At 28.1% G+C, this 26,275-nt stretch overlaps 3 protein-coding genes across 4 annotated transcripts; all 3 read left to right on the top strand.

The window, feature by feature from the left end:
* The first annotated feature begins 2,837 nt into the window (after positions 1-2,837).
* Positions 2,838-5,206, top strand: LOC105258650 (lipid storage droplets surface-binding protein 2-like). Its single transcript, XM_011270064.3, has 4 exons — positions 2,838-3,000; positions 3,694-4,051; positions 4,188-4,401; positions 4,935-5,206. Exons 2-4 carry the CDS (start codon positions 3,731-3,733, stop codon positions 5,189-5,191), a joined length of 792 nt encoding a protein of 263 aa, XP_011268366.2. The 5' UTR covers positions 2,838-3,000; positions 3,694-3,730; the 3' UTR covers positions 5,192-5,206.
* A 2,716-nt stretch (positions 5,207-7,922) lies between these two features.
* Positions 7,923-11,637, top strand: LOC105258651 (lipid storage droplets surface-binding protein 2-like). 2 transcript variants are annotated; one of them, XM_025412492.1, is made up of 5 exons: positions 7,923-8,015; positions 9,056-9,093; positions 9,883-10,217; positions 10,558-10,807; positions 10,885-11,637. In XM_025412492.1, exons 2-5 carry the CDS (start codon positions 9,066-9,068, stop codon positions 11,139-11,141), a joined length of 870 nt encoding a protein of 289 aa, XP_025268277.1. In that variant the 5' UTR covers positions 7,923-8,015; positions 9,056-9,065; the 3' UTR covers positions 11,142-11,637. The 2 variants fall into 2 exon arrangements, with proteins under 2 accessions (XP_025268277.1, XP_011268367.1); XM_011270065.3 differs by lacking the exon at positions 9,056-9,093.
* A 595-nt stretch (positions 11,638-12,232) lies between these two features.
* Positions 12,233-15,527, top strand: LOC105258652 (lipid storage droplets surface-binding protein 2). The gene is made up of 4 exons (XM_011270066.3): positions 12,233-12,579; positions 13,741-14,097; positions 14,170-14,455; positions 14,985-15,527. The coding sequence occupies exons 2-4, from the start codon at positions 13,786-13,788 to the stop codon at positions 15,221-15,223; spliced, it is 837 nt and encodes a 278-aa protein (XP_011268368.1). The 5' UTR covers positions 12,233-12,579; positions 13,741-13,785; the 3' UTR covers positions 15,224-15,527.
* The last annotated feature ends 10,748 nt before the right edge of the window (positions 15,528-26,275 follow it).

Here is a 26,275-nt window from a genome sequence, read left to right as displayed (position 1 = left end):
ACATACATACATATTAGTATATCTCGCGGTTTTCACTACTCTTTAGATTCCTTTCTAGTGAAAGTAGAGAAATCTTAAGCAGTTGTAGAATTTTTATCTCGATTTTCCTCTTGTTCAAGCAACTTGTAAATACATACTTTCGATGTACACTCGAATGACAAAAAAACAGCAATGCCTTAACACATGAATTTAAGCACATATTATATATGAAAAATATATGGAAAATACATGTTGTGTGTACATACTCTGATATATACATTTATATATTAACACATTCCTTTATTAATGTATGTCAACATAATAATTGTAATAACAGTATTTAATTAAAACACAATTGACATTTCATTTGCCGAGTATAAATCAAAATGTCAATTGTGTTTTAATTAATTACTACTATTACAAGTATTATATTGACATATATTAATTTTAGAAAGTAATATTTGTTTTTTACGATTTTTTGATTAAATATCATTAATATTTCATCTAAATAATATTGTACCAATATTAAAAGTATGCACATATTATATACAAAATATGAGTATATATTTATGTTACATTGTAATAATAATATGCATATCTCATATTTAAATGCTCCGATATCCCTGACAGCGTAGAATATGTTTTGAAGAGAGATTTTTATATACGCGTATATGTATATAAAATAATATTTCTTTCCTTAATATTTTAAGATTTTTTAAAGTTATAAAGTGCTATAAAATATTATAAAATATGTGCATATATTAAAAAATGTCCCATGTGCTAATTAAATAATACTTGTAATATTCTATATTTATAATAACATTTATTTTATATAGTTTATATTACACACATTTACATTAATACACAACGAAAATGCATGATTCTCGAAAGAATGACCTAAATCTAAATTAAAATAGACGATTAAAATAGACGTATGAGATGTATTATATTTGCAATTCTTGATGTATTACGCAAAAGCTTATCTATATAAATCATACTGTCTAGACAAAATGTTTATAAACTTTGGAATTTAATCGACAAAGTTGATTACGAGAATAATGACAATTTAATTTAATTAAATCGTCATTATTCTCGTAATCAACTTACGCGCGTGAAATCCTGATGACAAATATTTAACCTTGAATTGGTTACTCAGATAAATTATGACTATAGTTTAATAATAATATAATAATAATACAAAAAATTAATAAATTAGAATTAATGATACTTTCAGTTTACTGATTATTTTTTTTACATTAAATTGTATATGTGTTTTATAATTTAAGAAAATTATATTCTGATAAAATTTATTAATTATATTATATTATAATTAAAAAATATAATTAAATATTATGATTAAAATATTATGACTAAATTGACGTTATAATAATTATTATTATCATGGAAAGCACAATAAAAGAAATATATATAAATATTAAAATTTATATAAAATTTATATAAAAATAATATGTATTTTCACACATTTTCTTAATTCTTAAATCAATTTTTAATTCAGATTATGTGAAATGTCATTTGAAACTCAAATGATGATATTCAAGTGACTTTTTTAATACAAATTTTTCAAGTACTGGCTTATAGTTTTATTCTAATAATTATGTGTATTAGAAGTAATATTATTTCTAATTTTATATTGCGTAATATTGTATACATTCATGATTGCATCAATAAAAAAATAAAATTATAATTTTCAAAATAAAATATTTCAGATTTTTGCGATTTAAACCTTTAAAAGAGAATATTTTTTACGTCAAGACAATGTAGTCTTAGTGAAATCCGGATGTAAATTTTTCTGATAATTTTGAAACATTTTATGTGCCATGCAATCGCTAGATAACACAGGCATGATCTAACGATGTAGATGAACCGGACTTTGCACAGATGCATAGGTGACTGGGACGCGCTGAGAAACTTTGTTCTCTCCTCATTTTATACATGGAAATATAATGCATATTACACGGAAGTAAGGAAAACCATAAAGCGGAAATATTTCCATTATTTCATAAGATACATCAATTATTATAATTTAAAGATACATCAATTATTTCTTACATACTGCTCATTATAATTCATAACTGCTCATTATAATTCATAACTTATGCGCGCAAGAATTATAAGATGTGTTAAGATATATCTTTTGGTTGATTATTAAAAATTATATTTTATATTGATTTAAGTGAATTGATATTAATATCTTATTAATTAATTTTAAATACAGATATAATACATATAAAACATATAAGTACATATATATTAATATTTTATTAATTAATTTTAAATATAGATAAAATACATATTATAAAACATATATTCTACTTCTTCTAAAAAAAGTGATATATTATCTAGCCACGATCAAATGATGCAATTGAATACAATTATAAGTTGAGACTGAATGCTATAAATATGTAAAAATAATTGAAGATCTTTAAATGTAAAAATAATTAAAGATTTTTAAATAAAGGAAACTTCAAAAACTTTATTAAAAATATCTATATTATTTTTTGTTTAAAATATCATATGTGTAGTTAACATATTATTAATCATACATAACATAACATATTATTAATCACATATTAATAACATATTATTAATCAATAATAGAAATTGGAGTTTATCAACAAAGAAAAAATTTTATTATCGTAATAAAATAAAAAACGCACCACAATTTTTTTTTCATTATCCTTTAGAAACGGTTTTCGCTTTCTCGAAAGAGAATGCTAGCATATTTGAAGGCTTCAGAAAAGTATTAATAATCTGATCTAATGAGAAATTCTCTATCATATGCAATCTAATGAAATTTTCTATCTGGAAGAGGCAGTTACATGTCGTACTTTGCTCAGTCAGTTATTGGCTCATTCAAACAGTGTTTACTGCGCAAGCGATTCTCCACATCATAAGCCATTCACCATACGTGACCAACGGCAGCATTCGTATTCCAGTATCAGACGCGTTCAAGACGCCGGTGAACTATCACTCTGATCGAGGTAGCGATTATTTGAAACGGTAAGTACTATTTTTAGCAATAGTGACCTTTAATACTTTCAATTATCAAAACTTATTTCTGGACAGTAGAAACAATTCTATATAATAAATCCTTATAATTAGATTTATGAAAAATTTTCAATTAAAATATATGAGAAAAATTGTGTTTTTTAATTATGTGTTTTTATATATTATTGAAAAATTCGTACGTTATTTATGAACAGTTACGTATATCATGTCACTTTATTATTATGCATTTAATTATCACAATGTTAAACTTGATAAAGTAATTCAAAATAATTATATATATATATATAATGTATATTCATGGTCATCAATTTACAGTCACAATGGATGTATCTAGAGCTTATTGATCTAGGTCAAGGATATTGTGTCGAATTCGAAAATATTATGTTATATATATATATATATATATATATATATATATATATATATATTCAAAAATGTTTCTATATTAATATTTCAATTTACTTATCTTTCAATTCCTTCTCTTTATAAAGAAACATTTTACTTTGTAAAATAGTCATATTTACTCGATTTAAAAAAAAGATTTAATTTACTCTAAAATGAGTTACTGCATACACATGCTTTATATTTCTATGATATTAATTTTAAACTAAAATATTAATCTTAAACATTTTCTCGAATTATGATCAATATGTTAAATCACTTTTATAAAATTTGTTTAAACAGATATTTTTCGTATATCGTGTGATAACTGTGCTAAAGCATGGCGACAGAAATAGCGCAACTTCTTCATTTAAAGGCCTTTGATCGTGTCTTGGAATTACCTACTGTTGAATTGGTACTCGTCAAATCCGTAGAGACTTATTCCAGGGTAAAAGATTCGAATCAGCTAGTGCACTGGGCATTCACCTTTGCTGAGATGTCACTTAACGTCGCGTCAAAACCAGCAGCATTTATGATGCCTATAGCCGTGCCTATAGCAAAGATGCTTGAAAGTCCTATAAACTTCGTCGATTACACATTATGTTTTGGTCTCGACAAGATTGAACAAAATATACCGATAGTGAAGGAAAAACCTGAAGTGGTATGAATTTTAATTTATTTAAATATTTATTCGTCTAAATACATAATTTTAACATATTTAAACAGTTTTTTTTCGAAACACCATCACAAAAGTGAAATGTGTACTATTTATATTTATATTCACTATATTTCTTTAGATCTTGAAAAAAGCGACATTGAGTATTTCGCATATAAATGATTTAATTATCATACAAGCAACAACTGTGCGAGACATCAGCTGGAATAAAACCAACCAAATTCTCGATACGCATTATGGCAGTGCGGCTGTGAGAGGTTTAGATAGCACGGCTGCTATCATTGATAAGCTCATTGACAAATTTTTCCCCGCAAAACAAGAAGAAATTAAGCAAGGTAAACCATGTATATTTTTAGTTTCTCGATAATTTAAAACAAAAATTTATCTAGATTATATCGAATAATACATTGTAAGTGCAAATTAATTGAATTCCTCTTTTCTTGATGTACTAAAATGTTACAATCTCAATATATCAATATTACAATCAATAAAAAAAATATAGTGTAATGAAAGTTTTCGTGCGTCAGCGAGAAAGTTAGTGAAAGCTAACACAACATTAAGAATTTATAGTTGTTTTGTAATTTATTATTTATTATGCTTTTGTGTTTTTTATTCTAATTAAAGTTTAATATTAATTTTTTCATACATAAATTGTCTTGTGCTTCAACAATAGGTTTTTTACATTAGCAAATTTTTACATTACAACAAGTCTTTATTTTCCCGTTTTATAATTAACATCGAAATTTGAATTTATTGCAAAACTGGCATATTTTCTAGTATCTAGAAGTTTTATATTATATATATACATACACACACACACACACACACATATATATATATTACCTTTATTTTTAAATATTTTTTGCAGACTTACAAGAAGAGGATAAATTGTTACGTACTTTACAAACATTAGGTCACTTGTCCAATAAAGCCGCTCGACGTGTGTATTTTAACATAATACATCACTTGAATATCATCAACAAATATAGTTTATTAATAGATTATATCAGCAATTTAGTTAAATTTCTTCGATTTACCAAGTATCTCAACACAGTTGACAAAAAAATACTGCTTGTTAACGACAAAAAAAAAGAAGAATCACAAGAAAAACAGAAGAATGAATAATTTTAATTTTAAATCTCTTTGATTTTATTTTTTTCAGCTTTTCTGTAAATGATTTTTAAAGTCCTAAAAATTAGTTTCGTTTATACTTATGTATATTAAAATTAAATATCGCTTATATTTATTTTTCATAATTATGTTTTTATTATCTTCTACAATGTTTTTATTATCTTCTACAATTAGTTTGTATCATTAAAAATTGAATTAATGTATGGCAATATATTTTATTTGCTATTCCTTCATTGAAAGCGATTAAAGTGCTAAAATCTGCATCAATAATTGTTAATGCGTGCACATTTTTCTACATTACTCCATAAATATAAAAGTCGAAAAAAATATAACTATAAGAAGTATGAGGTTATAGATAAATTTTTTTTTATATATTTTGTATATATTCTTTACTCGTGTATATGCAGTATGAAAAAATAATCTCTTATAATCTATAAGATATTAATATCTATAAGATATATAAACTTTTGTGGTGGTTACCATTAATATTAATTAAAATATATATTTTTTACGTTATTCATCAGCTTAATCAATACAAAATTAAGTAGTTAAGAAATATTCAGATAATTATTATTATATTTGAATTTTGATGTATAAATATAACTATATTTTATACATTTTTAAATATTTCATTAATCTATTATATATATATGTATATACATATATACATATATACATATATTATATACATATATATATATTATAAACATAATATTATATACACAGAATAATATTAATATTATATATACAGAATGGTTCAGCCGGATATACTGATATACATTCAGATATACTGAGTTGCTTAAATTACTACATGATTTTTTTTTTAATTATTATTCAAAAAATTTACACAACTGTTATTACTTTGCATAATGTTATAAGAATATATATAGAGTATATAAAGAATATATAAAAACTTTTATAAATATAAATACATATTTTGTATATTAATTTTGTATATTAATTTTATATATTGTATTTAAAAATATTATATATATGTCAAATAAATGTAAAAATGCAGTAAAAATTATATGCTTCTTGACATTCTTAATCAATTATACATTTATTCTACAAAGATATAATTATAATTTTATTATTATTATTATTATTATTGTTATTATTATTATTATTATTATTATTATTATTATTATTATTATTACTGTATTTAAATTATTTTAATAACAAAGCATTTGTTTTTTATTTTTTGAATCTGAATTAATTTAAATTCCGAAAAAATAAATACAATATTTAAGACAGAGAATATTTATATTTTACTTTTTATTATTTTCTTTAATCTTCTAATTCTTTTAATTATTAGAATTATAACAAAAAGCTCTATAATTTGAATTATTTCTTCTTACATGATAAAAATATAAATAGGTACAATAAAACATTTTAAACATTTATATATTTATTATAATATAATTCTCTCATTAACAATAAATTGTTAAACATTTAATATTTTAAGAATATACATTATTGCGTATGATAAAATTTCTGTTTTATTAATAAGTTAATAAAAGAAAAGCGTATATATGATAATGCAAATATTTTCTAGCAACATTAAAAGAAAAAATTGCGTCAGACTTGCACATTGAACAGTCTCATGATTTTCGCTTATTATTTTTAGGGTCAACGCAATCAGCTATTCACTTTGGTTTTCACACGTATAGAATGTAAGTAAGAGTGTGACCGCCACGTCATGTATATTGCTGCACGTTTCTTCTTACTGCGCAGAAGCACAAATGATATCATAGACGTACATATGCTACGTAGAACCCGACTATAAAAGTACATGAAATCAATTAAAATTGTCTAATAAAATCGAATAGCAAGCAATATGATATAATATATATACATAATTAATTATACTATTATATATATATATATATATATATATATATATATAGTTTGTACTATAAAAAAAGACTTAAATAATTTTTCGAAAAGAGAGAATTTTTCTTATTTTAATAAACATCTTATTTAACACTGAAATTATATAATTACATATTTACTAACAAAAATTTCAGATAATTAAATAACAAAAATAATTAAAAAGAGAAAATACTACATAAAATATAATTAAAAAATCCTAAATATTACAATAAAAATGATGATGTATTTGTTTTTTTTTAAATTTTTAATATTTGTATTTATTGGAATTATAACAAAAGTCTTATCTCTATAATTTGAATCCTTTATAGGACACAAATTTTTTCATTAATTTTTTAATGTTGCTTGGAAATATTTGCACTGTATATACTTATATATGCTTTTTCTCTTGTTACTTTATTATTGAAAAATAAAAATTTTTATATATACGCAATATTATATATTAATAAAATATTAAACTTTTAACAATTTGTTGCTAATAAGAGAATAATTAGAAAGAAGATTATAATAAATATATGAACATTTAGAGTATTATTACTTATTTATATTTTTATTTTATAATAAGTGGCGATTTAATAAACATAAAATTTTTTGTTAATATAAAAAATTTTTATATTAAAATTGGAACCCAATATTATTCTATAATAATATTTTTTTATAATTTATAAATTTTTATGAAAACTTAATAAAAAACTAAAGGTAAGAAAATTAAAAAGAACATAAAATAATTTTTACTATTACTTTTATTTTCAAGAGACATTTGATTTCGACGTCACTGTTCAGTCCCCTCTACCTAATATTCTCATTGTTAGATACTTACGAGTTCTCACACGATATAACGTCAGTCTCATTCGATGCCTCGTGCAACTCGGTGATTCATAGCTGATTTTTAGTGTCCAACGAATTTGTTCAACAAGTCATCCATAAAGTAAGTATAATATAAAATAAAACGTGAAAGCAGTAGTATTGATACTGATATTTAAAAATTTAGAAGGTATAGAATATATATGCGCTGCATTGTAAAACTATTTTTCCATATAACAATATTCTAAACAATCTATTTCACTATAAGAAAATGATGTTATTATTACATCATATCATCCAATATGTTATATCTTATTATTTTTTTGTATTATTGTTGTGATTACGAATAAATGATTCTACGTTAATTAATTTAATTTAATGAATGGAGCAACAATTAAAAATATTAATTATATTAACAAATATAATTTTTATTGTATTTTAAATGGATAGTAAAGATCCTAATATAATTATATTATTCTTTATTATACACATTAATGTGTAATATTTCATTGATCGCATCCGTTATAAGTAATGTGTATCATACGTTATAGCTTGATCTAAGATGATGAATATTTTACAACAGACATCAATATAATCTTTTCTCTAAGAGGAAGTTTGTATGCAATATTGATTCTGTCCTTGGATATAAAATTATCATTTAAATCAATATTGCAGATAAGCCATGCATATCCCCGGGAATGATTATCTATTGTGTAAATAAAATTGCATCTACCTCAAACGTGTATATGTGTTCATTAATTCCGTGCATATAAGTTACATGAAAAATTGTACAAATTTTTTCGATAATACATAGCGTGTATACGTTAAAATAAAAAAATATTTAATTTAATATAATTTTATTTATATGTATAATTTATCAAGATAATATTATAAGAAGGAAAAAGAATTCGTAAAATTAAATTTTAAATTAATGAAATTAAAATTAAAAAAATATATAAATATAAATTTATTATAAAAAGTATGTAAACAAAGCTTTTTTCCTTGGACAAACATATTTTGAATAATCAAGAAATATGTGCGCTGCTCAAGTGTGGAAAACATATTTACTTTCAAAGAATGGTCTGCTGCTATGTCTTATGCTACAGTAGCAATACAATATAAATGAGGAATAATAGTGCTTTATTATTTTCTCGTTTGTTCTAGCGGATGAATCATGTACCATGCGTATAATCTCATGACGAGTTGAGTACATTAGTTTCGCATAATAAAATTCGCACTTTTATTTATAATAATTTTTCTTTCCGACACTGTGCAATTTCTTTTTGAGACATTGTTTCGCACATGCATGTCAATAAATGTCTATGAAACACTGAATATATATATATATATATATATATATATATATATATTTATATAATATATATCGCAATGGACTTTCTGTGCATCGATTGTGGTTTCTCTTTTTTTTATTAATTTGCCGATCGCATATCATATAGATATATAAAAAATGAAGTAAATGGGTTATTATCGGTATCAAAGTTCATTTATAAACTCACAAACTAGATAACGAAATAACAAGTTTGACTCATCAATTACCGAAGGTACGAAGATCTCTGCCCACTCATGCGCATTTACATTTAAAATGTTCAAATGTGTTTGTGCATGACAAATATAATTATCGTTATTTAAAACTGTTTACTTAAAATTAAAAAGAAATATAAACCATATGCTATTTAATTTAGATTTGCATTGCAATATAATTTCGTTACATATTATAATTTCACATATTATAATTTTTATGTCACTTTATTGTTATTGACTCAATTATATATGTGTATTAGAAAAATGGCAAATCAAATTTTTAAATGTTATTTTAAAAGGCTGCACGATTTTTAAAACTCTTTTCGTACACATTAGATCAGCGAATATAATTTAATGTAAGCCTTTTCAACAAAATTCACAAATTTGATATATACCAATTTTTAAAGCAGCAATCTAAATACTAATTTGATATATTAATAATTTTGCAGAGAGAATGGCGGATGCAAGTAAATCCACACCAAATCCCGCGAATACTCCTCATCTTGAGGTAATAGACCGGGTGAAAAATATTCCGGTGGTTCATTCGGCGATCGAGAAAACGGGCTCTACGTATGCTTACGTTAAAGATTCCCATCATCTGATAAATTGGGCGTTGAGCTCTGCCGAAGCAGGATTGCATTATGCAACTGCCACAGCAGTGCCGTTTACGGCCCCTCTGGCCAAGAAATTCGAAGGACAAATCAACGCCGTCGACCAGAAGCTATGCGAGGGGTTAAACATTGTCGAACAAAAAGTTCCGATCGTGAAGAAACCACCTCAGCAGGTAACGTTAAAGGAAACCTGTCCTTTCTTTTAATTCTCAAATGATGTAACGTCGTTTGGCAGCTGTATAAATGAGTTTAAAGAATTTACACTATAATATTTTAATATTTATTTTAAAATAATCTCTTTTTTTTTAATATAATAGAATATAATTTTATCGTTAATATTTTTTTAAATATCTTTCTCCGAAAAAAATAATAAAAAAAGAGAATATAAAAATAAATAGACGAATGTAGTAAAATTAGAAATAATTAATATACAAAAGAATTCTTAATTCATTCACATATTTGTTTAATTAATCATGAAATCAATTATTAAAAATATGACATTTATATTTGCAGATTTATGATGCCGCAAAGGCAGTAATGAACAGCTCCTTGCAACCAACCATCGAGAAATTGAACACGGCAAAGGAATCAGCTACACAACAGGCATCTACGCTGAAGGAGATCAGTATAACTAAGGCGAACGAGCTTCTAAACACACAATGCGGTAACATGGCTGTACAAGGCATTGACAACACCAGTGTACTTGTCAATCGTTTATTAGATCATTACTTTCCACCGGTAGAAGGAGAAGAAAATACGCCAAGTACGTTCTCAGAAATTTTACAAACTTTCTTGCATTGTATTAGACCGGTAATGTTCTTAATAACGATTATTTTGCAGATCCAATCTCAGCAGATGAAAATAAAGTGCTTCACGCGGTACAAACAATCGGTCAATTGTCGACAAAAACTGCTAATCGCGTTTATCATTCCGTTGCTGCGCAATTGAGGACAGTAAAAAAGGAAGACGTAGCGACATATATATCCAGCGTAGTGTCTATTCTTCATCTTACGCACTTTTTGAACGTTGGTCAGAAGCAAACGGATGAAAACCAGGCAAACAGTTCAACAGAGAAAAAGGACGAAGAGAAGAAATAAGCTCAAAGTTCGCTCAATTTGCTTAATTTCTATTATTACAATTTAATGTACGATTTATATTCATTCCGTAGGATTTTCAAATATCTAGAGAAACATAAAATAACAAATTTGCAAATTTTTTGTTATTCAAAAATCTAGAAAATGTCTTATATATAACATTTATTTTAGATTTTTTACCTGTTTCTTTCAAAATGATTTAAAAAAAATGATTAAAAATGTAAAATATATATCAAAACACGAAAAAAATTATATTTTTATAGATATTGCGATATGGCATTTTGCGACAAATACATTAATTTTCTAGCTTTGTTAGCTTTTTCGAATGCTCGTATATTGTATACGTAAATCACATGATTCTGTGGTCAATAATAAGTCAGGTAGTTGACTAATGTTTTACTAATATTTTTATGTAAAAGTTTTTATATTAATGTAAATCTCAGCGACGTGTTGCTGATTTGGAGTTCTTCTTACAAGAAATGAAAATTCTTTAATGTTATTGATTATATATAATATACAAACATCACATATCATTTTAAAGAATTGTTACAAATATTTATAAAGAATAAAGGCAGATATATATTTTGTAAAGAATATTCTGATATAACACTATATCATCTAAAAAATATAATTTTGGAAAAAATATATATGTTTCATTCTATTTAATCTAAAAAATACATATTGCATCAAAGAAATCCAACTGAGAGATTAAAGAAAATTTTAAAAGAATCAAACTCGTGTTTGTTAAAAAAACAAGAATTTAATTCTTTGATAGAAAATTTTAAATAATCAAAAGTTGCAGAACTTTTAATTTTTTAACATATATTAGGCTTGATTAAAATAATATTAAAATTAACAAAACCGAAATATTAAAAATTATTAACTTTTCTTATTTTGCAGAAAATGTTTTGCAAATATAATAGTTAATTTAAATAATGAAAAATCAAATAATGTTTTTAAGATTGATGTTACTTTTTAATTCCGCCTAAATAAGAAGCTCAAATTCGTAAACACAATAAATGAAAAGAATGAATTTTCTTCATTCCATCCTAAGAGATCAGTTGGATCAATATGCTTTATAGACTGCCTCAGTCGTCAGTTTACCGACACACGATTGCTCCGAAATGAAACCGCATCGAGGAACTTGACAGCAGCGACGTGATCTCGTGGAGAACCGCATCTCATTGTCAGTTCGATATCGGGTGGGTGAAAAATGACAGCGAGCAAACAGACCTCGCTTGTGTAAAAGTGTATAAATAATTGTGCGCTCACGCTCGATTGCATACAACAGTAAACAAATTTCGCAATAAAATGAAACAGAGATCAAGGTACAGCAGCTGCAGTGCTTGAGAGGGAGGGGGAAGGGCAAGAAGGGAAACGTACAAAGCCATAGGGCAGCTTAAAGGGAAACTCGCATCCAGTCGCAGAGATTGTTAGTCAGGTAAGTGTCAACCGATTGGTTTCCTTTGTTGAGCTATGTCGGCGGACCACCTGTCAATTCGCATCCGTGACATTGATCTTGAGGACGTGTGTTTCTATAACTGGCTTACACGTTGCCATCGATCGGACGCGCAACAATGAGACATAGGAAGCCGCGCGCATTTCTATGATGCTCGCTGATGCTTTGTACTCCAATCACGTCGTGATATTATTTTTGTTCAGTATGCGCGTGTTTATGTTTAAATGTCTTTCTTTCTTTCCTTTGGCAAACGTTGTGCATGTCTTGCTTGAGTTTTGATTTATATAAGCTTTAAATAAAATTTGTCAATAGATGCTCCAAAAGTTATACGACAAATAATTACTAAGTTATCGTGTTTGGAGTAATGTCATAATGATATGCGTTATGATGCAATGTTGACAGTAAGAAATATCTTATTTTGACTGGAACAATTCAGTAAGTGTATACATGTAAACGCGCGACAAAATTGTTCTTCTATTTATAAATTAATATTTCTTTGCATAATGTATTATATTTTTGTAAACAATTATTTATATAAAATATAATTTAAAAATAAAAATAAACATAAGTAAAATTTTTGAATTCTCATCTTTTTTATAGTTTCTCTTATTTCTCGCGAGACGAGGATTTTATTTTAAAAAATTTAAAAATTAAAAATTTTTTTTATTAAATTTATTATTTTCACATTATAATGTTTCTTGCTATATTTTATATTAGATTGAAATTATAATATTAAAAAATTTATATATATATATATATATATATATATATACAAAATAAATTAATATATAATAATAATATAATATATAATAATAATAATATATAATAATAATAATAATAATATATAATAATAATATATATAATAAATTTATATATATATATATATATATATATATATAAAATATGTATATATATATATATATATATACATATTTTTTTTTATTTGGAAAACAAATAAACATTGAAAATTTTATAGGCTATAAAAGATATGAAGATATTAGATATATTTTTATTATATGCATATCATGTAGGAGCAGATTCATGAAAGGGAATGAAATTCTTGCTTCTTGTTATATTTTTGTGTGAATCTGCCTCTAATAAAATACTTTTTATTCACACTTTAATCTTATTTTTTTATTACAGGTTATAAAAAACATTCTTTATCCATGAAAAAGAGATCTCAGTTTAATGACAACTATGGAAACAAAATTCCCAGATCAATTTTACCGAATTCAAGCTGTCGATCGTGCACGTAAAATACCCAGTGTGAATTACTTGTGGGATAAATCCACAGAGGTGTACGAACGTGTAAAAGGCACAAACACATTTTTAAATTGGGCTTTTGACACTGTTGAAAGTGTGGTGAATACAATGATAGAAAAGTCTTTGCCAATTGCTAGATTGATGGAGAAACCAATTTATACCCTGGATAAAACATTATGCCAGGGTATTGATTTTGTTGAAGTAAAGCTACCTATAATTAAAGAAGAACCTAAACAGGTAATATATATTTTTTGTGTGTAATATACTATCTATAATATACTATCTATAATAGAAGTTTTTCTTTTACAGATTTTAAATCGCACGAAATCTATCGTATCCAAACGTATCCGTCCCGCGGTTAAAATTTTTATCGATCTAAAGCAGGGAACCAAACAAAGAGTGAGAGTTATGACTTTATTTACGTATTATAAAGTTCATTATTTACGCGTTTACAGTTGGCAACAAGCAGACAAAGTTATGTCGACTGAAACAGGTATAAATATTTTAAAGACTGTCGATAACACTACTGAATTTGCTGAAATTATGTTGGATAAGTACTTACCTCCACCAGAGGAAGAAATTTACATTAATACAGGTAACGTCGATTTTTTTCTATTTTCAAATGTAATTATTTTAAATTTTTAAATATGCAATTTATATATAATAATACTAAAATTTTTAATATTAAATATATGATTTTTATGTTTGTATACTTGAAAGAGAATAAATAATTTTAGAAAAATATAAATTTACAAAAAATATTACGTTGCATCAAAATAAAATAGTACATAGAATTTAGTATATTAAAAAAATGCGATTTTTCTAAGACTTATAAATGCATACCGTTAATGCCATATAGTCAATTGCAAATGATTTTACAAAACATGTATATGTATGTTAGACTTATAAATGCATACAGTTAATGCCATACAGTCAATTGCAAATGATTTTACATGTATATGTATGTTAAAAAAATAGTTTGCATTAAAATAATTATATTATTATATAATCAATTAATCGGAAAGAATACATTTTTTTTAAATTAGCCTTTTATATATAATTATAATTATATTAATATTATATTTAATATAATATGTATTAAATTAATCTACTTATATTTACAGAGAAATTATGTAGTGAACACGCTAAGCTTCATCACACAATGGAAAGATTGGGCGAATTCAGTAATCGAGCATGGCGACGTATTTACTATGCAATGATGGAAAGATTGCAACATATGTATAAAATAGAAATACTTATTTTGGTATTACACGCGCTTGTGATCATTCAAGCGATCAAGTTCTTGGAATCGGTAGTGAATTTGATTTTTAAATTATTTAGCGATTGCATCTTTTCGTATTAGAGGCACGCTCTAGTCTGTAATAATCACGTATGCAACAGCACTTAAGAAATGAGACTATATTTTTATCACTTTTACAAAAGTTACGTCCGACACGGGATATTTTACTTGCAAACTGCGAATTTTACTTAATACAGGAGCCATGAAACACATGACCATTCGTGGAATAATTTCACGGTTTAGAATGGATTAAAAAGAAGCGGTGCTCTCTCAGTTATGATATATGACACCGTTTTTCATAATATTCTATATTTGCATATTTCCGACATTTTATATAATTCCGACTGCCGTTTGTTAAAAGAAAAAAATCGATTTTTAAGAAGATAAATCTCAAAAAAAAATAAAAAAATAAAAAATATATATATATATATATATATATATATATATATATAAATTTTTTATACAGGGTGTTTCATAAGTGGTGGGCAAAATTTCAGGAATGGATTCCTCATGCTTAGAGAAGAAAAAAAAGTTGCCGAACTTGAAAAACATTGTTGATGCCTGTAAAAGGACTTCTAAGACGAGAACAAATTTTGAAACAAAATTTTGTATTACAAAAATTTTAATAACTTAAAGACTAATCATCATTTCCGGACCTATATTGATTAATTTTTTTTTCTTCTCTAAGCATGAGGAATCCATTCCTGAAATTTTTCCCACCACTTATAAAACATCCTGTATAGAGATCCTTTATAATATACAGGATGTTCTAGTGCATTTTTTTATTCAAGTCATACTAATTATATAATTGCAATAACAAAATAAAAATATAATCCCGTTTATTCAATTCGATCTATCGATTCTGATTTATAAGTACTTAAAAACCAGTAGATTTTTGTACATGAAACAAATAAACAAAAAGAATTATGAATTTTATGATAAAATGGTATTTTAATTTAAGATTTACTACTTCAAGATATTTAATTGAAAGAAGAAGAACGCAACACATCCTGTATATTTCTAAACATTTTCACTATATCATGTCTTAAATATGCTAAATACGATAAAAATTGAAATAAGAAGAAAGAATTTTTTATATATGTATATTTAATTACTATGTTACATACATTTAAATTTTTAATCAAGTTAATAATAGAGAAATAACATATTTTAATAATACTGATCGAGTTGTTATTAAATGTATATTCGCGGGGATGAATCGTCAAAGTGATTATCGTTGTTCTTATTCTAAGAATGTATCACGATATTTTTCAAAGATTTGTCCATATATTCACATAAATTACTACGCTCTTCATACCCTGTTATATATCGTTTGATTACAGGCATATGTACTCGAAGAGCGTGGTATTTGCACATGCCAACTTAATGTTTTATTTTTACTTTATTGTTTGTGAGTGTGCAAAATTTATATTTACAAAAAATATTTACAAAAAAATAGATTTTTTAGTAGAATGCAATTTGTAATCTCGAACATAATCGATTTCAAGAGAGAAAATGGATAACTACACATAATCATTACTCATCATCATTGCAACAACACGATAAATGATTTATAAACTGACAGATTTCATTATCATATTAATAATGATACGAGAACCTATGATTTATTTTTGTTCTTGTTTTTTTCTCTGTACTTACTAATGCATTTGTATACACTGTATAAAAAAATGTACATTAAAAATATTATACTATCATCAAGAAGTATGTATCTCCCTATATATTTTCCTCATGTAACGTGTATTAATCCTCGACACTCGCACTTAAGTCGCCGGTGCAGTCAATCTTAAGATAGTTAAGACGAAAATAGACGTAAATAGCCAACGTAAAATCCGACTGACCGCTTTTTTTAAACGAGCCATTTCTCAAAAGGAGAGTTTGGCCCGAGTCAGAGAGATAAGAGGTTGCCAAGGAATTGGAGAAACGAGAGTATATTTTTCTGATGTCAGTGTCGGAGCATTTATCACATTCCTTCTCCTCTGCCACGATCTGCGGAAAACGAGAATGAAGGGATGTGATAGAATTGCATATATGCGAAACGTCCGATAAACTTGCAACGAGAAGATACGCGTATGTGAAGCTGAATCCGACGAAGGCAGGCAAGACTCGCTACCTTCATCACGATTCCTTCGTAGTCTTTTCACACTTAATCCCGTTGCAACCGAAGGCTCGGAAGAATATGATCAAGTCGAGATTAGCACGCAACTGCCACGAACATTTTTCATCGAATGAAAGATGACTTTATATCTCGATGGAAAAGCAAAGAGTAAAGAGAGGAACTTTTCAAGGATACATATCAATTTGATTGAAATTAACGTAATGTGTATTATTATTGTAAAGACTTGTAATATTATATTTATTAGCATATTAGACTTCTAATGTTAAAATAGAGTATTATAATAATTAAATTCTCGTTGCTAATAAATTAATCATTATCAATAAATCATTATTATTCACGCACTAAGAAAAATCGTTTAATCGTACCAACAAGACGTATATGATTGAAAGCATTTTGGTTAAATCAAACAAAGATTTCTAGCAAGATAAGACTCAATTTTTTATAACTAAAACGTTTAACAGATTTTACTATAAGGATTTGGTTAGTATTTTCTGGTTGAATCTATAAAATTTCTTGTTACATTAATTTCTTTGCTTACCCTCTTAACTTAACTCGTATTCAATATTTGCCATGAAATGTATATAAAGAATTAGTATTAACATTAAATCCAAAGTATATTTTTTTCTCTTACGAGCAGTAGTGCCAGAAAAAGGACGCCAGCTCTCTGATTGTGTGTGTTTGAGCTGCATCCTCTTCTTCACTGTTTATCAGTTTAATTTCTAACAAGCTTAATTTAAAATAATTTATTCAATAATCTGGATTGAATTTATCCAATAATCTTGTTGGAATTCAGAATATTAAACAGGCTTTTGAGCCTGATTAGATGGAAAAAATTTTAGACGACTTGGTGCTGGCGAGTTTATTATTAATCAAAAAATTTGGTAAATTTAACAGAAAGAAATTAATCAGATTCATCTGGTAATTCCTACAAGAATTTTGATTCGTCTATTTTCCAACAGACATACTGGTTGAATCTACCAGAATTCTAATTTATGCAAGCAGATTTTTTCTCAGTGCGCAAAAAGAATTTTTCTTGAAACGAAAAATCATGCATTAAAAGAGATCCTTGTTTAATAATTTATCAACAATAATAAATATATTTTAGGTATAATATTTTTCATCCTGATGGGATAACATTTTTCAACATCCAACGTTCAAGGATATCTTGATATTTATACCAGAAACTCATTTGTGTGCTTGCTCGTCACTATTCATTAAAGTCTATCCTTTATGTTCTGTAAAATGCGGTACCCGCATATCCGTGGTTTATGCGTACGTAATGAACAATATAACGTCACATTAATCATCGGAAGTCGACGCGCGTTTCTCTACGCCTCTTAAAACGTCATCCTTCCTGCCGGCCTCATCGCAGCGTCTGCTGAATTTGTGAACGGACGGACGACGTCTTTTCATTAACGTGCTCGCAGATAATCCCGACGTGTACTACTGCTTGGCCACATATGATGCACGCTGCAACTTTCTCGAGGAATGTGGTTTGATGGGTATAGCGCTGTGAAAAGAGAAAGAAATGACCATTTAATGCTGAAGCCGCGCTGCTTACGTACAGATTGCGTTGAGTTGCAACGCGTGCAAGGGTACTTTGGAAAATTGGAAATAGTTTTACCACAAAGAACAGAGATTCCTAAACGTTTGAATGTAATTTTGTTTGATATTTCAATAATTATTGGCAGTTTTAATACACAAATTGTTATAATAGCATAAATTAATATAAAAATAAAATATAAAAAACAGAATATATACAAATATTTTATTTTTTATTAGAATTGTACTTTAATATATTAAATAAACGAGTATAAAAATAAATCTTTTATAATGTAAACAATTTTTCTTCTTTTAGTTAGGCATTCTCACATTCCAATTTGAGAACCAAATCACTATAAGTCAAAGCAGCAACTCTGATGCCCGTATGTTTAAGTCTGATGATAAATGTGCATTTTGAAATTCATAAATGTCTTTTAAGATATTTCATGCTGAGCTCAAACGTCATCTTTTGCATCAAGTAAAAGTCAAGTTAAAATAATAGCGTATTAATGAATTTTACTTTCTAAAATATGTATTTATCATCTAATTATATTATTAAATATTATATAAAAATTTAAATAATAAAGAAGAATATTTTTATATTATTTTTATATTTTTATATTATTATATTTCTGATATCATTCAATGTTTATTTAAATATGATCAATATACATATATGTTATAGGTAAAACATTAATTGTTATCAAATCAATGTAGAAATACAATATATATATATATATATATATATATATATATATATATATTTTTTTTGTATTATTAAAAAATGTTATGCTATGCAAATAAAAAATATCTTATTAAATTTTATTTAAAGTTAATAATCGCAAAAATTGTGTTAAGAATTTTTAAAGTTTAAAATCGGATTTCTCTTTACTTTTCAATATTTCCGATACTTTCAAAATTATCAGTTTTGAAAATCTTCTGTTAATGCGAAATTTTCTGAATGCGCTCCCATGTAGCTATAAATTCTTAGATCTTTAGAAAGAGTTTCAAGACTTTCAAGATATGCCGAGACTTTAACGATATTGATACTTTACAAGATACTTTGAAAGTATGTTGCTACTATAGAAATTTCTTTTTCAATTTCTTAGAGATTAGAGCTCATAAAACTTTATATTGTTTTATACAATTTTTCAATATGTTTTTAATTATTTTATATGTTTGGTGTATAATCAGAATTTTTTATCGACATTAATACAACTAATAAAAATTATTATAATATAATTTTGCTTACGCGCGATTTAATAAATATTTTACTAACAATAAGTAAATCTAATTTAGATTTTCACTTAAAAATTTCTAAAAATTAATACAATAATTTATAATTATCATAATATCGATCATTTTAACATCTCAAAAACGATGCAACGAAATAGAAAGAATATCCCATGACTTTTGCGCTTTAAGAAACAATTTCACAAGCGTAGAATAGAGAAAAGCACAAAAGCAATCCGCAGACGCTCTCTGTTATATGGCCCACGGTTCAATCAACGACAGCGGAGTGCTGGCTGAAAAACATCGGGAACAAGTAGTGGTTCGCATGTCTGTAAATCATCGGGCATTCTCACAGCCGCCCACACGTATGGTATGCGGGATACGAACGCACGTGTGTTCCCGAGTTTTCGCCGGTTTTGCGTAAACAGCTTCTTGCCGAGCCACGCGCGTTTCCCGGGGGTTGCGGGCCGTTTTAGAAACTATAATGGATTATGGAAGGCGGTCTGGCTTCGGCGATGGTGGTTGGTTATACAGGCGGCGAGGAGGGCTTCCGTACCCGCTGAAAGATCTATGGCGAGCCGGTAGATAAGCTATGCTTCATAAGCAGAGATGTTATCTTCATAAAAGCCGCAGGTCGATGCCTTCTTCCGCCGTATACCCTGGTAGTCAGGTCGTATCGCTCCATGTGTATACTCCACGTATACGTCAGCAAGAAACACTGTGCTCGTATCTATGCAGCTATTTACCGATATACAGATGCGTGTATACCGGATAAACGATATGCTGATGGATCTCTCAAGCGGGTTGAAATTCGATCTTTGTAGAAAAAAGCGTCTATCATACGCTCTACATCTTTTATACGTACACTCTTCAAAATTGGGAAGGTATCTGTAGAAATATGTTACGCGAAAGAATTTCCTTCGGATTTATTTTTAGAGAAAATCCGTACAAATGGCTTAAGATAATCTTTTCGTCATATACAGTCTCTTTTTATCCTTCGAGTTTACTGTGCAATTTTTCTCCATTATAATCATTATAACTGTGCCGGCGTCTACGGCCGTATTCTTTATTGTGCGCGTGGTGCATGAAATAAACTTTTGTAGTTTGCAACCTGTGGCGTTCTTTATCCGACCATCGACCTTAACGTATGCATATAACGCGAGCGTTTCATCGCGGTCTTGTTTTGATGGTTTTTCTCTCCTTTTTGCGCCGACCGACGACGATCGTTCAGAGAGCACCGGATATGGCATCTTGGATAGGATCCAACATGCAAATGGGGGAATCGGTTTCGGCGAGTAGCAGCGAAAACCGCGAAGCTCGTTGTAAATAGTCGTATTTAAGAAAAAGCAGCGTCCGCGCCGGGTGGCGATAAATGTTTCAACGAATGATGCTGCATAAAGCCAGGATTGCTTGCTTCCGAATTGTGCTTTTAGCTCTGCTGTGAAATGAATGAAATTTTAATAGATGAGAATTTTTTTCGCGCCGCCGAAACTTTTAATGAACCGCAAGCCTCGCCTCCGGAAAAGTGAGAATACCTATATATCTTGAACGGACAATCCGAGTGGAAATATGCGCAAAGTACTTTTTTACGCGTGTTTCAGCTTGTGTCCTATGATTACTCCATTTTAGAAATTTTATTTAATATTATTTTTTATTTATTTTGCACATATCCTATTATACAGGGTGTCAAAGCAATCTTTTCTCAAAAAAGACTCTTGTAGCTTACCTTGAGAGCTTTTCAAAACACTACAATAAAGTATTTTTTTATCGAGTACTTTTCGAGTTATGAGGCTTGAAATCATTTCTTAATTTTTATATAAATCATAAAAAATCTAGTAAAATATTCATTTTTCGATTATTTTACTTTAATACTTTTATGTACAAAATAATGAGAGAAATCAATTGGTGTAAAGAAAACACATAATTTTTTTGAAAAAAATATGTAATTGTTAATTGCAAATTACATATTTCTTCTTCAAAACAATTATGTGTTTTCTTTATGTATAAAATTAAGAGATTATTTCAAACCTTATAACTCAAAAAATACTTTATTATAGTGTTTTGAAAAGCTCTCGAGGTAAGCTACAAGAACTTTTTTTGGGAAGAGATTGCCCTGACACCCTGTATATTCATGATTTAGAGAAGTCATATCTTAAGAAGAAAATATTACATGAAATTTTGAAATTCTTTTATTACCTAAAATAAGAATATAAAATGTTTATCTATTTGTATGTCCGTAGCATTTATCTACTGTATCCCTGGCGTGCGAAGAATATTTTTCATATCCGCAATTATACATATATGTATCGTAAAATTGTAATGTGCATTGTAACATGCGGCAGAATTATTATCGGCAATAACGCTTCATATTTTACCTGCCATACTTTTCCATCTCTCGTATATTTAAGACGTCGGTTGTAAGGGCGTACTTATGAATATGCTATTTTCCAGTACCGACGCGTATACTATGCTTATTCTCGAGTGATCAATACTGGATGCAACGGCCGAGTTACTTGGGAGTTAGAATCGATATCCTATCATGCTTTTACCGCAGATCTGGTAATATCTCTGACGCGTTTTTTACAAACGCAGTAATGCGAATTCGATAACGTCGAAGAAAACCGACTTACATATGTCTGTGCAGCTCGTATTTTTGCATTGTAACACTATTAATCATCTTGTTGAATCCACCATTTAAATTGTAGAAATTTTAATCTGATGTATAATAAAGCCACGTAAATATATTGAAAAATCATCTTAAATCATTTATTTTATAAATAATTTTTCTTTAAAATGCGTGATAAAGGAATAGAAAAATATTTTTCAATTAAATTAAGATTTAATTAAACTTAATGCAATTTCATTATTCCATCAATATATGTATATATATATATATATATATATATATATAATATTTACATAAAAAAATATTGATATATTATTTTAATATAAAAATTCTAATATTTGTGTATTTTTTATTCCACGTGTTAGACATACTTTTTATGCATGTATACATATGCGTGTGTTATAAATGATTAAAATTATGTTTTTCTCTCTCGGTTACATAATCATTAATAGATATGTATATGTATAAAACAAAATATTTTTTTTGATCCTAGAAAACGCCAGAGAAGCGGTGCGTTGCGATACAAAATTGCAAATGCTATAAATATTCATTGTATATAATTAATTGCACAAACAATTACAATGCATTGGTTTGTACATATGTAATATATAGTAAATCAATATTTTCCTTATGTAAAGGTACATCGCGAACTGATGTAAAAACTATTCGTAATTCAGTTGCTTCCCTAGTGTTTTTTTTCCGAGGACAGTTTAATTCCACTACGAATGTGTAATTAAAATTTGCACGAGCATGCGGTTATTATGCGTGGGGAATCCGCTGACACGCAAAATCATGCAAAATATTGAGCGTAAAAGCTTTACCATCATCTCGTCTCTGAACAGCGTACTGGTTAATGCACTGGAAGTGAAATAGCAGCTGTCCCAATTTGAATCTCGGAGTACGGACGTATATATGGGAGACAAACGTCGTTAAAGTCAATGATAATAAAAAGAAAGATGTATCTATGGAAATATATGCGGTATCGATCGAAGCGAATATAAAGACTATGGGCTCGGTGGCTTGCGTGTGTGTTGTCCGAAAGTTGTGTTTGCGAGTACATATGTTAATCTAACGTTGCTTTAATCGCTAATGAGACACATACCAATGTCGACACATGATTTATCCATTTGAACGGAAAATAAACGTATTATACAAAATAAACGTACCTTGGTTTTTCTGAATTTTTGTCTTTTATATCGCATTTCTACGTATTGATGTTACGACGCTGCGCGTACTTTCACCGCGACAAATTGTGAGGATCGATAGAAGCCTTCCAACCCTCTGTGTGTGCGTGTGTGTGTGTGTGTGTATGTGTGTATCCACCGCTCCCCTACGCTTCTCTCTCTATACTCTCTCTATTTAATATTTATTTATTCAAATATTCGTCGTGGTGGGCCGTTTCCACGTGTGTGCAACGTCGACGTCGACGGCGGTACTCTGCGCCGTGACATTCGCCGCATCGACGGAATTTTACATTTTTTTTCCATGGACTTGGGCTTATGGTCACGTCGACGCTTTCCGCCCGTTTCGTTCCGCGATTAATACGGGACGCAACATATTCGTGCGGAGCAGAAAACCGCGTTGCAAAATGTAAAACTGTAGCGATCGCGTTTTTAAGATCATTGTTGCTTCACATTTTTTTATTCCAATATATATATATATATATTTTTTGAAATGTTATCTTTTTTTTTCCTGTAGTTTAATATTTGCCGCTTTTCTTTAATTTCTGTAATTATATTTAACTTTGTGTCAAGAATGCAGAAAGAATTTACAAGTCGAGAAAACCGACGTCGGGAAGTTCTCGAATTCCCTTCATTTCCGTAACTCGTGCCTTAATTCATTTAACGGTCGAGAATTAATTTACAACTTTGCTGTATTTACAAAGACAAGATTCCGATATTACGGAAAAGAAAGAGAGAAAGAGGAAAAAAAGTGATTAATGCTTTCTGGTTGCGCTGCATTAAGTGATCGCATGATGCTTTCCGCGCTCGACTTGACAATTTCAAATGACGTTAAAACCGTTATTAGGGCTGCTATCACTTAGTCGGGCGTAAACTTCCTCTTGTAAAAACTCAAGATCGACGAACAGTCGCGGAAAGTCGCGAAACCGACGAGATGGGGTGAGAAAAACTTTCTTGCCGTCCCACTCGACAACGTTTCCATGGTTGTGGTAACGCGTCATCGCCGTTATCGGAAACCTTTAACAGGGCCTTCGGGTCTGTTAGGAGTGACGCCTGTATTAATTTGTTCCCGTGGTCGGTGGCGGAAAGCTCTCGGGGAAAAAGAAAAAAAAAACGCGATGAACCATGGGGAACGAGAAGGGATGGAGAAGGGGAAGAAGCTCGGACGATGGCCGCGAGCACTTCCGCAGACAATTTATTTGGCCGGTCGGAACGATCAAACTTTTTCCCCCATGTGAAAAATAACACCGCCGAAAGAGCGTCCTGCTGGAACAACGGGATCTGCCGCGCGGCGAGGGATGTAAGGCTGAGAAACGAAAGCTTCCTCTTGATAGCTTTCGTCGCTTTCTCGCAGTTACCTCTATCTCGAAGTACAACGGAAAAACTGCGGTAACTTGGATGGATATTAAAGGCGCGTATAGTTTTGGTTACAGTTGTCTCACAGTCTTCGTTCCTTCTTTAGAGATTATTTTTGTTCGATTTTATTCCAAAAATAAAGCTGCTACAGGGACTTTTGTACACAATGCACAGTACAAAAACCCAGTAACTGATGAGTAAAACGGATGATTGCTCTCGTTACTAAAGTTCTAGTTTTTAAACAATTTACGTAGATATACAATGATAAATATTACCGATGCGATTGTATTATTCGTAATTATTGATACAAATAAATAATTCATTACGTTAATTATGTAATTTGTTTAATCGAATCACAACATTTGCTTATGAAAACGAGCTTTGTTCATGTCAATAACTTTATGTTGCTTAAAACAAAAAGATTTTCAAATATCCATGTCATCTGATACATTTGTAATATTCTGATAATTTATTTGCAACGAAATTTAGCGCGCGCGTTTTCAATAAATACATTTATAAATATATAATTGAATAAATACATTTATAAATATACATTTATAAATATGCAATATGATTAATTTTTGTTTTATTTTTAATACTTTCTTTCTTTCTTTTTCTCTTCGTGTTTTTCGATTTATTTTATAAAATTAAAACATTACAAGACGCGCGCTATTTAATTCTTTCTACTATATAATATATAACATATATAGGAAAAGAAAGAGAATTATAAGAAGCATAAGCGTAGTGAGAATATTTTTGATTTTTCTTTAATTTTCTTTAACTTTATTTTTTTCACAAACTCAAAATTCGCATGATTTGACAGACAATCAACATTGGAAAGGAGACAACAATACACTTCGAGATTTTTGAATATCAATATAACCTGTGTCCTTTTTAGAGAGAGATTAATTATGATATTGAGAATTGAAATATGAAGTATGATATTGAATGCAAATATTTATATTGAGCGTCGCGACGCTCTTATTTATCTTATTTATGATTTAATAGAGATTCATTTTCTCTATTAATTAAGATTAAAA

The sequence above is a fragment of the Camponotus floridanus genome, unplaced genomic scaffold (genome assembly GCF_003227725.1).
Source record: "Camponotus floridanus strain SB8 unplaced genomic scaffold, Cflo_v7.5 scaffold51, whole genome shotgun sequence".
Lineage (NCBI taxonomy): Eukaryota > Metazoa > Arthropoda > Insecta > Hymenoptera > Formicidae > Camponotus > Camponotus floridanus.
Note: the sequence above shows the minus strand (reverse complement) of the source record. Positions and strands in the feature narration are given on the sequence as shown.

Bases quoted from the DNA above. Each gene is read 5' to 3' on its own strand.
- LOC105258651 (XM_025412492.1), top strand. From the start codon at position 9,066: ATGTACCATGCGTATAATCTCATGACGA. The intron at 9,094-9,882 runs GTTGAGTACATT...ATAATTTTGCAG, and splicing joins TGCGTATAATCTCATGACGA to AGAGAATGGCGGATGCAAGT. The intron at 10,808-10,884 runs GTACGTTCTCAG...ATTATTTTGCAG, and splicing joins AGGAGAAGAAAATACGCCAA to ATCCAATCTCAGCAGATGAA.
- LOC105258652 (XM_011270066.3), top strand. From the start codon at position 13,786: ATGACAACTATGGAAACAAAATTCCCAGATCAATTTTACCGAATTCAA. The intron at 14,098-14,169 runs GTAATATATATT...TTTCTTTTACAG, and splicing joins TTAAAGAAGAACCTAAACAG to ATTTTAAATCGCACGAAATC. The intron at 14,456-14,984 runs GTAACGTCGATT...TTATATTTACAG, and splicing joins AGAAATTTACATTAATACAG to AGAAATTATGTAGTGAACAC.
- LOC105258650 (XM_011270064.3), top strand. From the start codon at position 3,731: ATGGCGACAGAAATAGCGCAACTTCTTCATTTAAAGGCCTTTGATCGT. The intron at 4,052-4,187 runs GTATGAATTTTA...ATATTTCTTTAG, and splicing joins TGAAGGAAAAACCTGAAGTG to ATCTTGAAAAAAGCGACATT. The intron at 4,402-4,934 runs GTAAACCATGTA...TATTTTTTGCAG, and splicing joins ACAAGAAGAAATTAAGCAAG to ACTTACAAGAAGAGGATAAA.